The sequence below is a fragment of the Schistocerca nitens genome, chromosome 2, assembly GCF_023898315.1.
Source record: "Schistocerca nitens isolate TAMUIC-IGC-003100 chromosome 2, iqSchNite1.1, whole genome shotgun sequence".
Lineage (NCBI taxonomy): Eukaryota > Metazoa > Arthropoda > Insecta > Orthoptera > Acrididae > Schistocerca > Schistocerca nitens.
In genome coordinates this window covers 382,591,002-382,606,699 of record NC_064615.1, presented here as the reverse complement: position 1 = coordinate 382,606,699, position 15,698 = coordinate 382,591,002, and the positions used below count along the sequence as shown (strand labels likewise).

Here is a 15,698-nt window from a genome sequence, read left to right as displayed (position 1 = left end):
TCAGATTGCTCCTTGAAATCCGAATGCTTCGTGAAGATACACAACAGAATTAATTTTAACACAGTTTAATAGTAAATGGGCTCCAGTCCAGAATTTGGGGTACCAGCATTTCCATACTTTTAAGCTGGTTAACCTCTTGAGAGGGCTCTACTAATTACAAATTAAATACATGGCCCAGGTAAATCCTAATTACAAGTGCAATAATTAATAGAAAACATCACAACACTTAATTACACACACTTCAAGAACGTTTGACTGATACATGAAATTGATTGCAGGAGAAAGGACACTAATGCTCCAACTTTCTTGTGAAACAATCTGCTGAAGCTGCTGTATGCTCTTATGATAATTGTGGGCAGGCATGATGACTACAGATGTGAAGGTGGAGGTCACTAGAATTCAGACTGTTACCAATATAAATTGCAGATATCGCCTTTGCCTCTCTCCATCACCACATCAGAGATGATCCTACGATATCAGGAAGAGAATCAAGTTGACACTACCTAGCCTGTATCAGAAAGTGAAGTGAAGTGAACACCGTGCTCCCAATGGCAAGAATTTTTCTAGCTTCCACCAATAATGTTTTTGTTAGTTTGCAGTTTTACTCCCACTGTATATTGTACAAAACATAACTTCCAATCTGGTGTCTGTCAGCCTGGTGTGCTCTGAGAATTCTGGGTCTTGGACCTCCATCATGAACACACTTTTTTGGTCATCCAATGACTGGTCATTTTGAATCGAAAAATACAGCAGAATGGAACTTTATTTTTCAGTATGGCTTGGCCACTGGCCTCCGTCCTTTGTTGGCACATCCTCAAGACAATTGCCCACCCCAGTGTGTGCCCCCACATCTGGGGGGGGTTACTGGTCATCTATTCATGTTATGCTCTCACTGCTTCACCAAGATTGCATTTCACAAGTGAATACAACCTCTGTGTATGCCCATATTGTTAATTTGAGGAGAAAAAGGTCTTCTGACCATACAATCACTTCTATTACTCTCTTATTAAAGCAGAGAAAGATCTGATCAATCTGAAGATGATTTCTTAAATTATTAATTGGATTTGCTTATAAAAAATGAGAATAGGCAGGCCAGGGAATTCCTGATACTTCTAGAGGTATTTGCATGAGTTGTCTGACTTCAGCTGTGACTCATTACTGTTGCAGTCGTTGAATACAGACTGTTTGTTTTCATTGTGTGAAGTGCAAAATCTTCTTTTAAGCTTTTAATGTAAGTTGCAAGTAGTGGTCATGTGTGCATGGGGTGTGCTTGCTTCTGTGAATGTGTGTATGTTTTCTTTGCTGAAGGAAGCTTTGGTGAAAAGCTGTAATGTGTAACAGTCTTTTTGTTGTGTCTGTCTGCAACTCGATGGGTCATCTTTACGGTGAGTAGCAGTCTATCCTTTTCCTCATATTGTTGATATTCCAACCTCAAGTTCCTGTTGTTTGATTTTACCTGGAGAATTACTTCACAAAATCACTGAACTTCCTTAGATTTCATAAAAAATTATTGAGTGAAACTACAGAATGGTAGACATTGCAGACATAGATTTGCAGAATGTTCATATAAGGACAAATTAATCTCTTGTTGGGTACAGACAATATTTTTGTCAAAATTCTCACTAGACACTCAGTTTTTTGAAGGACAGAGAAGCACCTGGGTATAGAACTGACTAGAGACTATAAGAATGGCACTTTACATTACTGAGCATATCAGTTACAGAATGTTCTGATCTACAGGGGACTGATGACCTCAGATGTTAAGTCCCATAGTGCTTAGAGCCATTTGAACCATTTTGTGATCTACGCACATAGTCAGGGTATCTGGTAGATTGCAGTTTACCATAGTGAAGACCTTTCATATTAAAAGACCCTTCATATTGCAGAAGATAGAAAATGTCACAGATAATCATTTCATATCACTTTAAATGTAAATTCTTTCAAATCATTGAGAGAGTGAGAATTTTGGCATAATTAGAAATAGATAGTTTGGATTTCAAAAACATATGTTCACAACTGAAACTGTTGGTTCATTAGAATATTGTACTGGTCTCGTTGAACAAAAATATATCGCCATCGGCTGTATTTTTTGGTCTTAAAGACTTGTGACTGTCTAGATCAGAAAATACTTCTTGACAAAACATGCTATTTTGACAACGGAGGAGCCTTGGGCACCTTACTAAAATCCTACCTCCAAAGTCAGTCAGAGCCATAAGATCGTCTTGAGTGAATGTAACTTTTATTTTGTGAGGGGAGTGGGGGAGGCTTGAGGGAAACAGTCTACTTGGGAGACTATGTACACCATGGATTGTTCACTGCTGTTTCTCATATAAAACTTACCTTTGTCCTACATAAAATGCAAGTTAACTATGTTTTCACATTGTTCTAGCAACAAATCTTTTGCAGATCTAAAGGCTAATGCTAGAAAATTTCTTTCAGATCACCTGATGTAGTTGAAACTAATTTCACTATCAGTGAACCTGAAGGGGAAAAACACTTCATTAGTAGGCATAAACAGTATACTGCTACAAATTTCTAAGCAGGCTTGTAATAGCACACTTACCTGGGAGCACCATTTCCTCAACACCTCTAAGGATTATCTTCAGTTATGATCACCATTACGACAATTACAGATATCAGAGTCACTAGTGTCACAATTTGTGTGTACTTTGAGCAGTTAAAATCTGTAAGAGAATAAATTTTTGCGAAATTTCTGTTAAAAAAAAAAAAAAATGAAACGTGGAAACTCCAGGTTAGAATGCCAATAAAATTAGGAAAAGGACAGGTTGCTATTTACCGTAAAGATGAACTGTTGACTTGCAGACAAGGTCTATGAAGAGGCTGTAACGCATTAATACCTTTTGGCCAAAGCCCTTTTCAGCAAACAAAACACACAGTCATGAGCAAGCACACCTCATGCACACATGACCACTTCCGTGCAACTCTGACCAGAGCTCTAGTCAGAACTGCTGGTGGAAGCAGTCATGTGTGAGTGAGGTGTACATGCGTATGTCAATGTGTTTTCCTTGCTGAAGACGACTTTGGCCAAAAGGTATTAATGTGTGACCCTCTTTTTGTTGTGCATGTCTGCAGCTCAGCAGGTTGTCTTTATGGTGAGTAGCAATCTGACCATTTCATAATATTGTTGTCTTAACAACAGTTGTTCAAATCATTTCCTGTGTCTCTCAAACAACCTCCTATGTAGACTTTTTAATTAAGTTCATGCCTGCCACAACTTTCCAACATAGTTATTGCATCATGAGCATCATGTTGACAATCATGAGCAGTTTGAAAGTTAAGAGTTGTACCATTATCACATCAAAACATGGAATGTTGACCTTTATGATGAGCTACGGAATTTAATTCTGGTAGGGAAAGATGTATAACATTGTATTAAAACATGAAACTCAAAGCCAAAAGAATGTTAATTGTTGAGGCAACAGCAATGGCTTACTTATCTGAAGAGAGAAAAGTGGTTTATTCATCCTCCTTTTCATGTGTTTATTTGCTATGTTTTTAATTATTTGGCAGCAGTTGGTAATCATTCTGCTGTGTCTGTTTTTATGTTTTTACTTTACTTTTTTCAGTTTCATAATTTCATAGTATCTTCAATTGTTTTTGCCAGTATAATAGGACTACATGTTACAATTTATGTGCAATTTATATGTTGCTTCACTCCTAGCATCTCACATGATCAAAGAAATATGAGCATAAAATAAGAGCTTGATCTAAATATTTTACTGTGGGGCACTGCAATTGTAGGTATTCATAATGTCTTCAAGTTGTATAAAGATACGTGAACTGCTGGATGTTGTATAATAACACTCAAGACTAAAATAGTTATTAGAATTTATGAAATATTACACAAGCAATATCCATCTTTCATAAATCAGTAAGAAAGTACAAATATACTGAAGCTTATGAAATGAAGTGTAGGAATGGGTCAGTTGTAAATAATGTGCCAAAGAAGAACTTTTACAAAACTTGCACCGTTTAAGCTGTTGTATACTATTTAACAGTTAATTAATGACATAGCAGTGTATATTCCAACAATTTTTTACTATTTTCATCAATTAAAAAAAATGTAAATCTCCATAGTATACTTAAACATGCTACTGTGTTGAATTTTAAGGCAATGAAGAAAAATGAAACAAATTTAATGTTAATTTGATATATTGCAGGGATGCCAAGCACACCTGCTCTAAAGAAAGTTAATCATGCAGATGATGGAAGTAGTGTTGAATTTGAATGGACTTTGGAAAGCTATGCGCCTATATCTCAGTACGAACTGCGATACAGGAACAAAATGGTAATTTGTCATATAAATTTATTTCAAATACTAGTGCATATCTTAGAATGTGTTTTTTGTAAAATTAGTATTTATAGGCTGCTGTTTTCCTGAAGCACTGCAAGTAGTAAGTTTTGACCACATTAGTAGGGTACATGTTTAGCATACTGTACAAGAAGTAATGACACTCTTGAGCACATGATGTCACTAATTTGATGTTAGATGGATGTCAGGATATGCCTTGGGTGTGTTAGTTATAATATCGATAGTCTCTGTATGGACAGCAGGATACATCATGCTTCCATAGATCCTGTATGCCAAAGAGGTACTATACAACTTAAGTTCAGAATTTGACTGGAGCATTTAGTCATGCCGCACCCTGCGTCCACAGATTTCTTAGAAAAGCCAGTTAATGGTTCCTGTTGTGAAAATTTTCTTACAATTACTCATTCAATTCATACACCTCCAAAATGGGATGTATGAAAATGTGAGAACATATGCTTTGAGTACAAGGAGTGTCTAATTTCAGTTTGATGAGCATTTTTAGGAATCTTGACATGGACAGCTAGGTGTGTACAGTGCTTTTCCTGTTTGCATCCAATTGAAGATTTGTGGGAGGGATTAGAGAGGTCTGTTCACATGTAATGTCCTCCATTTACAAATATCTGGAAGCTATGAGCAATTTTTATCTACAGATAGTTCAATATTTCTCCATACAGCTTTATGTTACTTTGTTGAGTCAAAACCCCATAAAGATGCTGCACTTCACTAATCTAGCTAAGTTCCTATGTGACAGAAAGTTCATATCTAATTTCTTAATGTAATAATTTCCATTGGTAAAGTTTTGCTTTAATGATGCAACTTAGGAGATGCTTCTGAAACAAGCAATTTAGAGTGTTCTTTGTCTCTAAATGAAAAGCATGAGTAAAAATATAAATTGATATAGTTGACACACTGTGATGATGCTGATTCTATTAATATTATGAAAAATATATTCTGTAACTGATCTATAGCTCAGAGTCAGTACTCAGTAAATAATTGTATAATTTAAAAATGTTTTTTTGAAAATATAGTCATAATTCACTGACTCTTTGCTGTTGCAAGTTCTTTCAAAAGTAAGGCAGCCCAATCACAAAGGTTCTTTTTGCACAATTAATGTACATTTATATTTGGAACAAATTAAATGTTGGCAAGTTCCTCTGTACCTGACGGTATTATCATTTACCTTATACAATGAGGAAATACTGTAAATACTAAAATGCCTAGAGTGATATGTAACACCAATACCCTTAAGCTTAGTCACACACAACACAGCCCTATTGCCCACTCCTCTTAAACAACTCTCTCTCTCTCTCTCTCTCTCTCTCTCTCTCTCTCTCTCTCTCTCTCTCTCTCTCTACCTCCTCCTCCTCCTCCTCCTCCTCCTCCTCCTCCCCCCCCCCCCCTCCACTATGTATTATTTGTGCGCAACTGGAGAGGTTATCAGAGAATTTTGTGAAAGATTTTTCTGCTCCTACTGAGGCTAATTACTCTGTAAAGGTCATGTTTCTTTTTATCAAGTGATAAAAATAGCACTGTTTTAAAACTAATTACGGATTTTATGTGGGAATAAAGGCACTGTAAATTTCAATGACTGTCTGAGCAGATTTCTATAAGAACTATACATTTTTATAGCTACTTTTTATTGTACTAACATTTTGTGTGATAGAACATGAATGCATATAAACAATCTAAATGGATCCATTTACTAATTTGCTGGTTGCTTGAACTGGTAATTCTACTTACCAAAAACATTATTGAAGTCATCCTTTTGGAAACTTTACAGTTAACTTTGTGCATTGTTACAAACATTTTGTACAGACTTTTTTTTTAACATGCAGTTGTAGGGACAGTCATTGCTTGAATACTGTGGCAGTTCTCTTATATGTGCATATAACTTCTGTAAGGTGACAAAGTTTTCATAATTGTCTTATTTGAATCTATTTGCAATGTTCTTCAATTAGTATTGGCAACAGACTATATATGTGTACACCTCTTCTGTGTGATTATGCATATATTAAAATGGAGTATTATCATAAACTTATTTCCTGAAAGATTGATGTTTTTCCTATAATTTTGGAATTTATATGTTACTTCCTCAAAGAGAAAAGAAGGACTGGCTGCGGAAAGTTATAAAAGTGAAGGGGGTGGCGTGTGGGGAAGGACGGTCACTCAAATCTTAGTCTGCAGGGTCAGGTGATTTCAGTAATTAGAATTTTGCTTCCTGAAGATAACGAATGAAGATGTAATTGTTATAAAACAATACGAGAAGTGAAGGCAACATCTCACCATGTTGTTGAGCAGTCGACTGATGCATAAACAAGATTGATATTCAAGCCTAGACAGGCTAGAGTGGTAGTACAAGGTAGCTGTCCCACTGAATGTATCCAAGTATGTATGTTTGAATATTTTTATTTGTCAGTTGGCTCCACAGAACAGCTTGGTCTTAAAAGCTTAGGAATGATTTCAGTATTGTTTATGTGCCTATCAACCACTCAACATCCAAGTTGTATGATAAGTAGTTTCATTCACTTGTTCAATTATTTTAGTCCACTCAGAACATATCAGCATCTTATTAAGAAGTAGTATGTTGTATTATGGTTATATTTCATTTACTTCTTGAATTTATTTTAGAATGGGGATTGGAAGTCAGAGAGTCCTGCAGTTACTGATGCTGAAGGCAATATTTACACTGTGAAACATAAACTCAGTCCTCAGCCACCAGGAGAGTATGAGGTTGTGCTAGTGTCAACCAATGAATTTGGTTCATCAGAATCTGCTCCACACACCTTCCAACTCAGTAAGTTTAACCTCATGTCAGACTGTGACTACTATATTAATTTGATAGTTGACTTCGGCTTCTAAAATTTTTGATTCATTTTGTGTCACAGTAAAACTACAGCTTCTATTGTAACTATGTGGAGTGCATAGCTTCCTTGATAAGGTGGTGGTAGAAAAGTACAGCTTTGGTACACAGCCTATTGCTTAATGTGAAAGCTTAATTTTTTAATGCTTCTTTGTATATCTGCAAACAGCTATTTATTTTAATTCACTTGTATTATGAAGTACCTTACTAACAATTTATTTCTTACCTAGGAATGTAAGATTTTATTGTATAGTTTTATGTAACATGCTATCTCTGTTGAGCTGCATCACCATTAATGGTGCACCATTGTAGCATTCTGGAACTACTACACAAATAAATTAGTCAATACAGATGGAAACTAAGTCCATGAGAAATTATTGCTTCCATTAGTAATGTCCTCCAGAGACAAAGTACATATCTGCAAGACAGTACTAAGACTGTGGATATTCCATGTAGTCTCTCAGTAGTCCACCATACGTTCTGGTAACTTCATAACTGTGATAGAGGACTGTGGAACACAACTGTTGATTGTAGACTATGACTGGGACTACCTTGTCAGCCCTTGGGCTGCAAGTTATAACATCGTGCACATGGCTACATTGGATCTGCACGATTGGCTGTCACTGTGATAGATAATGACTCGTCACCCAGTGGCTCTCCTGGCCAGATGGTGTAATCATCATCTCTGGTTGGAGGCTGTGGAAGGTGTAGCAAAATGTTCCTCTGTTGAACAGCTGCCGAGACTTAGGCTACTCACTGTGTTGCCTGTGAAGCAGGCAAGCTGGAACACAGAGATGTTGGTAGAGATGAAGCCAACAGGGACAGGTGTAGGGTGTCCCCCCCCCCCTCCCCAAAAAAAAAAAAGCGGTTGAGGCAAAGTCTCTTTTTCATTGGCCACTACTGTGGGCAGTGGATGACATCCATCTGTGTCCTCACCCCTGTGCTGACACTGTGGCTCTGTACATCCAGGTGCCACTGGTGACAACCAGGCATCAGCAACAGTATGGCACTGCCATGTTCAAACAGTCCCTTCCCCCCAAGTGGAAAGATGTGTTATTGGTATCTGCAACTGAAAAGGGGATACAAGGTTTGTAAAGCAGGACCACCCCAAGGCTTGATTGGATTCTGGTGAAGTCAGGTTGGTGCATTTCTCCTTGCTGTCCCAACTGAGTCACTGACTGTCATTTCCCACGATGGAAGCCAGTAATGCCTGCAGTGTCCTGGTGGTAGAGTGCACTGGACAGGGTGTTCAACATCCAGTGTCTGTACAACCTTTCTGATGGTGATGCATCCTTATGGGTGGTGCTTCTGTCAGCAGAGAGAAACAAGGAGTGGGTCCTCTGGAGGATGATCAGCTGCTAACTTTTACATTTGATCTTTGAACATTGGGATCAAGTGGCTGGTAGCCCAGTCAGTGGTGGTGTCCAGCAGAAGGAGAATTCTTGGGATATAATGGGGACACCATAATCCACTACCATGGCACGAGGAAGACCTCCAACATCAAAGATCCATTGTAACACCTGGGTCTTGTGGAACATTCCTGTGCTGTAAATCCATACCATATAGGGGTGGTCTGAGTATGCATCGAACAGAGTGAACCAATGTGTTTCCAGAAAAGGTCCAATGGAACAGATATGGCTCCGGTGGCCCCAGTCTAGGCAGGAAAGAAGACCTGGATGTGTGCATCTGAATCATGAATCCTGAAATGCAGATGCTGATAGAGATCTAGTCTCAAGATATTCACCACAGTGCACACTTTTGTCACAAAAAGTGGAGTTGTCTTTATGATTAACAACATTGTTTGATTTGTACTGTATGCTTACTATAACAATTCAAAGTTCCATGGAATGTGAACAGTGTAGGAGATCCAATTAAAGTGTAAGTGTCACTATTGATAAGAGATGTAAGTAAACCAGTATCTACATGAAATTTAACCAATGTTAATGAACCTTGTCCTTATGGTGTTTTCATCAACATTATATTAGAGTCAAAATGATGATGTGAGAGAACATAATATTCATTATTTTCAAATGTGTCACTAGGAGAAGTATTTTCGAAGTCCTCAGTGTCAGTGTCAGATGTATCTATTGAAGCATCCCTGGCACAAGAGGAGCATTTGACTATGCAACATAATTTCTTGAAACAAAATCCAGCCTGTGACCCAGACATTCTTTTTCCCTTTAGGAACATCTGCACACTTAAAGCTTGTCCGGAAAAGTTCAATTCCCTTGTAGTCAAGTGCTTGTTCTGTTTGTTTGGACTGTTTGAAAGCTTGAATAACTGATGGATTATTAAAAAATAACTGATGGATTATTAAAATGCTAAGTTCCCTACATAGCTCTGCATCTAGAGCATGGACAATTAACATATTCCTCACTGTAGTGTCCGCACAGAAAAGAGCACAATCTTTGCTTTTACACAGGAAATGAGTCATTAGTATGGCTCCAAAAAGTAGCAACCCATTCCTTAAATGATTAGTCAGGCTTCTTATAAGTACAATAAAATTTATGGTGTGCTGCAGTAACAAGTAGTTTACTCTGTATAGTCACCTGACATCTGAATAACTCAACTCACACAGGTCTTTATCAGGGAAAAGCTGCTGAGCCAGACCGTACACATAAGCACCAGCATTAGACAAGAGAAATGCTCGCTTCATTGCATCATCTATGGTTTTGTGTGCCATAAAATGTTGTTCAAGTCTGTCCACATAACTGGCCCATTGTTCTTGTGCCAAATCAAATGGAAGGAATGCTGGTGGCATTTGCTGAACAATTACACGTCGATGTTCCTGGTCCTCCATCCAGCATAGCAACTGTTCCTGAGAGGCACTAACTTTTCCAGGGTAGAATTCACTTTTCGCAAGGAAGTCTGCAGCAACTGGAGGAGGTTCAGCACTAGAATCATAAACTCGGTATTTTGCAGCATCTAGAAGATGTCACACACAATTAGAATTCGCAGCATGCACGACCCAAGTCACAGTGTCCAACAAATAACTAAATTCAGTTAGAGCAGACTAGAGTTCAGAGAAAATTCTGTGTTGGCCACTATGTCCACAATACACTGACAGTTCTGAAGTCAACACTAGAAAGTAGAAAAACTTGAAAAAGTAAACTGTATCATATACTTTCTACATAAAATAACTTGTGGTTGAGGTCCAAAATTGTCCTCTGAAATAACCGTATCGATGACTGTCCATAAATTTACCAAATGCCTGGAGAAATGCGGTTGATGTCTTTTAAGTCTCTTGCCCCAGTATTGACTGTATCTGAGATGTCGAGTCACAATACTGACTGCACCACTTTTGTGATGTGCTCTTTACTTCTGTTGAGCTGCATCACTGTCAACAAATGCACTAGTGTAGCATTTTGAAAGTACTATACAAATAAATTAGTCCACACAGAAACTTGCTCTGTGGCAACTTGTCACATCCATTGGTATTGTCCTCTTAATACTAAGTTCATATTGGAAAGGCAGCATGATAGTTGAGTCAGCATAAGATGATCAATGACAGCTGGCAACATCGTTTCCAGCTTTCACCTATGCAAACGGTTGCAGACGGTCTATAGAGCTCTGGAAAAATGAGGCATTGCCATAGAGACGTTTACAAAATCCCCTTACGTTGCAGTGGGCACACCGGTCTCCTGCACTCAGCCCACTGCAGTTAACAGGGATATTATTACAGTGATTTGATTATAGCACTGCAGTAGTTCCACTAACAAGTCTGTTTATGAATGTGTCATATTCCAGTAGGGTGTCTTTCAATAGTCCACCGTACTTGCTGGTAACTTCATAAGTGTGATAGTCAACTGTAGGCAACCCAGAAGACAGTGATGCGGGAAGAGATGTATCTGCCAAGGGTAGCTGGAGGATGTAACAAGTTTCAAAATTACTTGTTTTTAATAAACAATAAAGGAAGGGACTTTCTTTCACATGTAGTTGAAACTACAGTCACAGTATGGCCATTGTGCCAGAGTAGACACACTCATCATCCTGAATGTTGATCTGAACCCAATAGGACTTTATTAGGCATTGTCCTGTTAGAGGTAAAATGCTCTTTCCTTTCTCAAACTGATAAAATAATTTACACAGCTCATTATTGTTTGAAAGGGAAGGGGGTGGGAACCTGCAGTTGAATGTGGAAAATGAATAATTATGCAATTTTAAATTTTTCATGTGTTTGGTAGTATGTCAGATAACTCTTGATTATTCAGATGATGCCTACTTTAATCCATTCCTTCGCTCAATTAACATGCTTCATCGACTTCATCATTATGGAGAAACAAACATAAATTACAAGTTCAGTTAGCCTGATATAAATAAATTATCTGACAGACAATAATGCTGGTAGATTGATTTATTTATTTGATTTATTTACGTTGAAGAAACAGATGTTGGTCTACTTCATGACCACTGTTGTTGCGGTGTCTTCAGTCCAAAGGAAGGTTTGGTGCAGCTGTCCAAGCTACTGTATCCTGTGTGAGCCTCTTCATTTCTGAATAACTAGTGCACATGACGCCCCCCCCCCCCCCCCCCCCCCGCTCCCAAAAAAAAAAAAAAAAAAAGAAACACTTCTTGGTCTCCCTCTATCCCTCTACGATTTTATTTACCCCCCCCCCCCCCCCTCACTCTCACACACTCTCTCTCTCTCTCTCTCTTCCCTCCAATATTAAATTGGTGATCCCTTGATGTCTCAGAACGTGCCCTATCAACCAATAGGAGGGAAGGGGAGGGGGGGGGGGGCATGACCTCTACACTATCATAAAATAATCACAATATTCCATCAAACACACAGTTAATAATTCTGTTAGCACTTCAATCACACAATACACATAAGTGTAGAAATATGCTAATATTATTACAGTTGTTGTTGACATCAGCTGTCGCAACAAATTTTCGCAGTATTTACCAGCTGTATCTTCTAGAAGGAAAGAATGCTAATACTAAGAAACTTAAAAAGGTACTAAATTTAAACTATTATTCTAAAAAATTCTAAACAGTGGTGTCTAAATAATTAATGTCTTCAATTATATTAGCATCTGTCTGTGGTTATCTACTTTAATTATAATAATATTTTTGGTGTCATTTGCATGATGACATTCGAATACCTGGCCATCTCCGTAAGAGTGTGCATTATCTTAAGGTATTAATGAGATAGTCTTTGATATAAAATGTAGACTGGCAATGGCAAGGAAAGCGTTTCAGAAGAAGAGAAATTTGTTAACACTGAGTATAGATTTAAGTGTCAGGAAGTCGTTTCTGAAAGTATTTGTATGGAGTGTAGCCATGTATGGAAGTGAAACATGGACAATAAATACTTTGGACAATAAGAGAATAGAAGCTTTCGAAATGTGGTGCTACAGAAGAATGTTGAAGATTAGGTGGGTAGATCACGTAACTAATGAGACGGTATTGAATAGGATTGGGGAGAAGAGAAGTTTGTGGCACAACTTGACTAGAAGAAGGGATTGGTTGGTAGGACATGTTCTGAGGCATCAAGGGATCACAAATTTAGCATTGGAAGGCAGCGTGGAGGCTAAAAATCGTAGAGGGAGACCAAGAGATGAATGCACTAAGCAGATACAGAAGGATGTAGGTTGCAGTAGGTACTGGGAGATGAAGGAGCTTGCACAGGATAGATTAGCATGGAGAGCTGCATCAAACCAGTCTCAGGACTGAAGACCACAACAACAACAACAGTCTTTGATTTCTCGATTGTGCACACAAAGTGCTCAGTTGTGTTAAATATGTGTTTGGATCCAGGTGCCTCTTTTCTAGAGGTGCAGGGAAGGGACAAAAATATGGGAACGCCACAAACACAACAAACTACCATAAATAATGCGTTGTAGGAAAACTGTTGGCACACAAAGAGCTTCCACTCACCTTGGAATAGATAAATACAGATCCAGTATGGTTTTCAAGGGAATCTTATGCTGTTATCATCCTTCTCACCAAAGTAGACCACAAAGAGTCAATAATATTGAGATCTGCTGACTGTAGTGGCCAGGGGAGATGTGACAAATCATCCTTGTACTCACAAAACCAGTCCACATGATGCGAGCAGCTTGAGGAGCTCTGTCATCTTGGAACTCTGTACCACCACTGGGGAAAAAAATATTTTACCGTGGGATCAACCGGATCAGCCAAAATGATGACATAATCCTCAACAGTAATGCGAACTTGCAAAGTAACCATGGGGCCCATGGAATACCATCACATGGCTTACCAAATCATCAATGAACCTCTGCCACATTTCACTTCTTGGACTTAAACGTGGCAAGAAGTTGGAGACAGTGTGAAACACAACACATATGATCAATGACGGTCTTCCATTGCCTTTTTGTCCCAGTTTAATGGTGTCGGTACCATCTTTTCCTGTTGTGGGCATTTGCATCACTGATGAGTGGTTTTGGAATTCCAGCTTTCCCTGCAATTCCCTGTTTATGGACCTCCCTTCATGTTGTTTTGATGCTGATAGTGTTTGTGAGTATGACATTCAGTTCTGCAGTGGCTTTCGCAGCTACTGTCCTCTTACTTTTTGTAACAATACTCTTCATTGAATGGCCACCACAGTCACTCAACACTTACTCATTGCTACTTGACTGATGATGTTTTTCTGCTTTCCCTGTATGTGATGCCTCTTGAAACACCAAAAGCTTTAGCTACCTTGGTTATGGAAGTGTGCAATGTATAAACACCAACAATATGCCCACATTGGAATTCACTTACAGGGAGAGGTTTCCAGAGGTGGGATCAGCTTTATGAAACAATCTACACAGTTATTTGGGTTAAGATCCCATGTATCACATATTGCAGCCATTCACTCTGGTGGCCCCTCGTTTGTGAGTAATTGACAAAAATTTTTTTTTGGAATTTAGTGTGACACTCAGTAGCATTGAAAGAGTAACTTCAAATAATCTGATTATGTGGTGTAATGGATAGGACAGTAGCTTCACGTGCATGAGGTTGTAGGTTTGAATCTCGTCAGGTGCATTAAATTTTTCATTTTCAAAACTGTATCAAAACTACTTTGATCTTCATTTTTACTCTGTTAACTGATTTAAATGTAATTTTCTATTTCCATTCCTTTGTCACATCATTTTAATCATAACATCAACATCTTCATTTGCTCTCATTTTTTCTTCCTATCATTCTATTTCCACTTGAAATCTATGTTCATGTGTTTTTAATTACTTTTATGTATTAATTTTAGTTTACTCTCTTTTGTTTCATCGCACTGGTTTTTCATCTACATTATTGTGTTCATTACATCAGTTTCTCATTTTATTTGAATTTATTTTTATTTAAAACCCACCTTTCATTTAAATCATCATCTGCATTATTTTGTCCATAGTGTAATAGATATTTAGGTTACGTTTTAAATGTTTGTATGATTACCATGGAATAAGAAGTAGGACATCTGGCAACGAATAATACATTTTTCACACCAGTGCACAGTCAATATAAACAGATTATTTTGTCTTTTGTTTTTTAACTGATAATTGGAATTGTCAAATAATTAAATATTATAATACATAAATATAATTAAATTCATAGTCACAAAAATTCTGATTGGAAAAAGAATGATATAAAAAATGAAACAGTGATTAAAATAACATGACAAAGGAATAGAAATAAAAATTCACGTTTCAACCAATTAACTGAATTAAAATAATGATCAAAGTTATTTCAATAAATATATAAAAGAAAAAAATTACTTTACCTGACAGGATTTAGACCAACAACCTCTCGCTTATGAAGCTGTTACCCTATCCATTACACCACGCTACCAGACTATGTAATTTGACTTCTTTAACATTGTTGAGCAGGGCACAAATTTAAAAAAAAAAAATTTTGTCAGTTACGCGCAAACGAGAGCCCACCACGGTGAATGACTGCAGTATGTGGCACCTGGGATCTTAACCTACATCACTGAACATCTGGTTTCAAAAAGTTGATCCCACCACTGGGATGTCTCCTTGTTAGCTCCGATATAATGCACTCTTGTCTACATAGAACACGGTTCTGACTCTTGCAGTGTATGGAGAATGTGCTGCTCATGTTCAGTACAGCAGCATAGCCTACAGGCTTGGTTAATATCTACACTTATTTTCAAGCAAGCATTTCATGCAGTGTTTACATATCATTGTCAGAGGCTCAGTCATGAATGTGTTTGCCCCCCCCCCTCCCCCCACACTCTCTCCCTTTCTCTCTCCCATGCTCCCTCCCTCCCTCTCTCTCTCTCTCTCTCTCTCTCTCTCTCTCTCTCTCTCTCTCTCTCCCGCCCCTCTCTCCCTCCATCCACCCCTCAGACCCCACTCCCCTCCCTCTCTGCCAACAACTCAGTGCATCTATTATTCAATGAGTTGTTCAGTCATGTTTACATGGTGCAGGTTCAACTATTACTACCTGCAGACTACTCTATATACTTTTAATTGTTTTGAATTTCCATGTTTGTCAAAATTTAACAGTTTTAACCCCAGTTAATTCACATACAACATTTTTGCA

At 38.0% G+C, this 15,698-nt stretch overlaps 1 protein-coding gene across 1 annotated transcript in view; it reads left to right on the top strand.

Moving 5' to 3' along the window:
* Positions 1-15,698, top strand: part of LOC126235038 (protein amalgam-like) — an 82,718-nt gene that overhangs the window by 39,462 nt on the left and 27,558 nt on the right. Inside the window, exons 7-8 of the mRNA XM_049943774.1 lie at positions 4,182-4,309; positions 6,962-7,127. Of these exons, the coding sequence (XP_049799731.1) occupies positions 4,182-4,309; positions 6,962-7,127 (294 nt within the window). The remainder of the gene's footprint in view (positions 1-4,181; positions 4,310-6,961; positions 7,128-15,698) is intronic.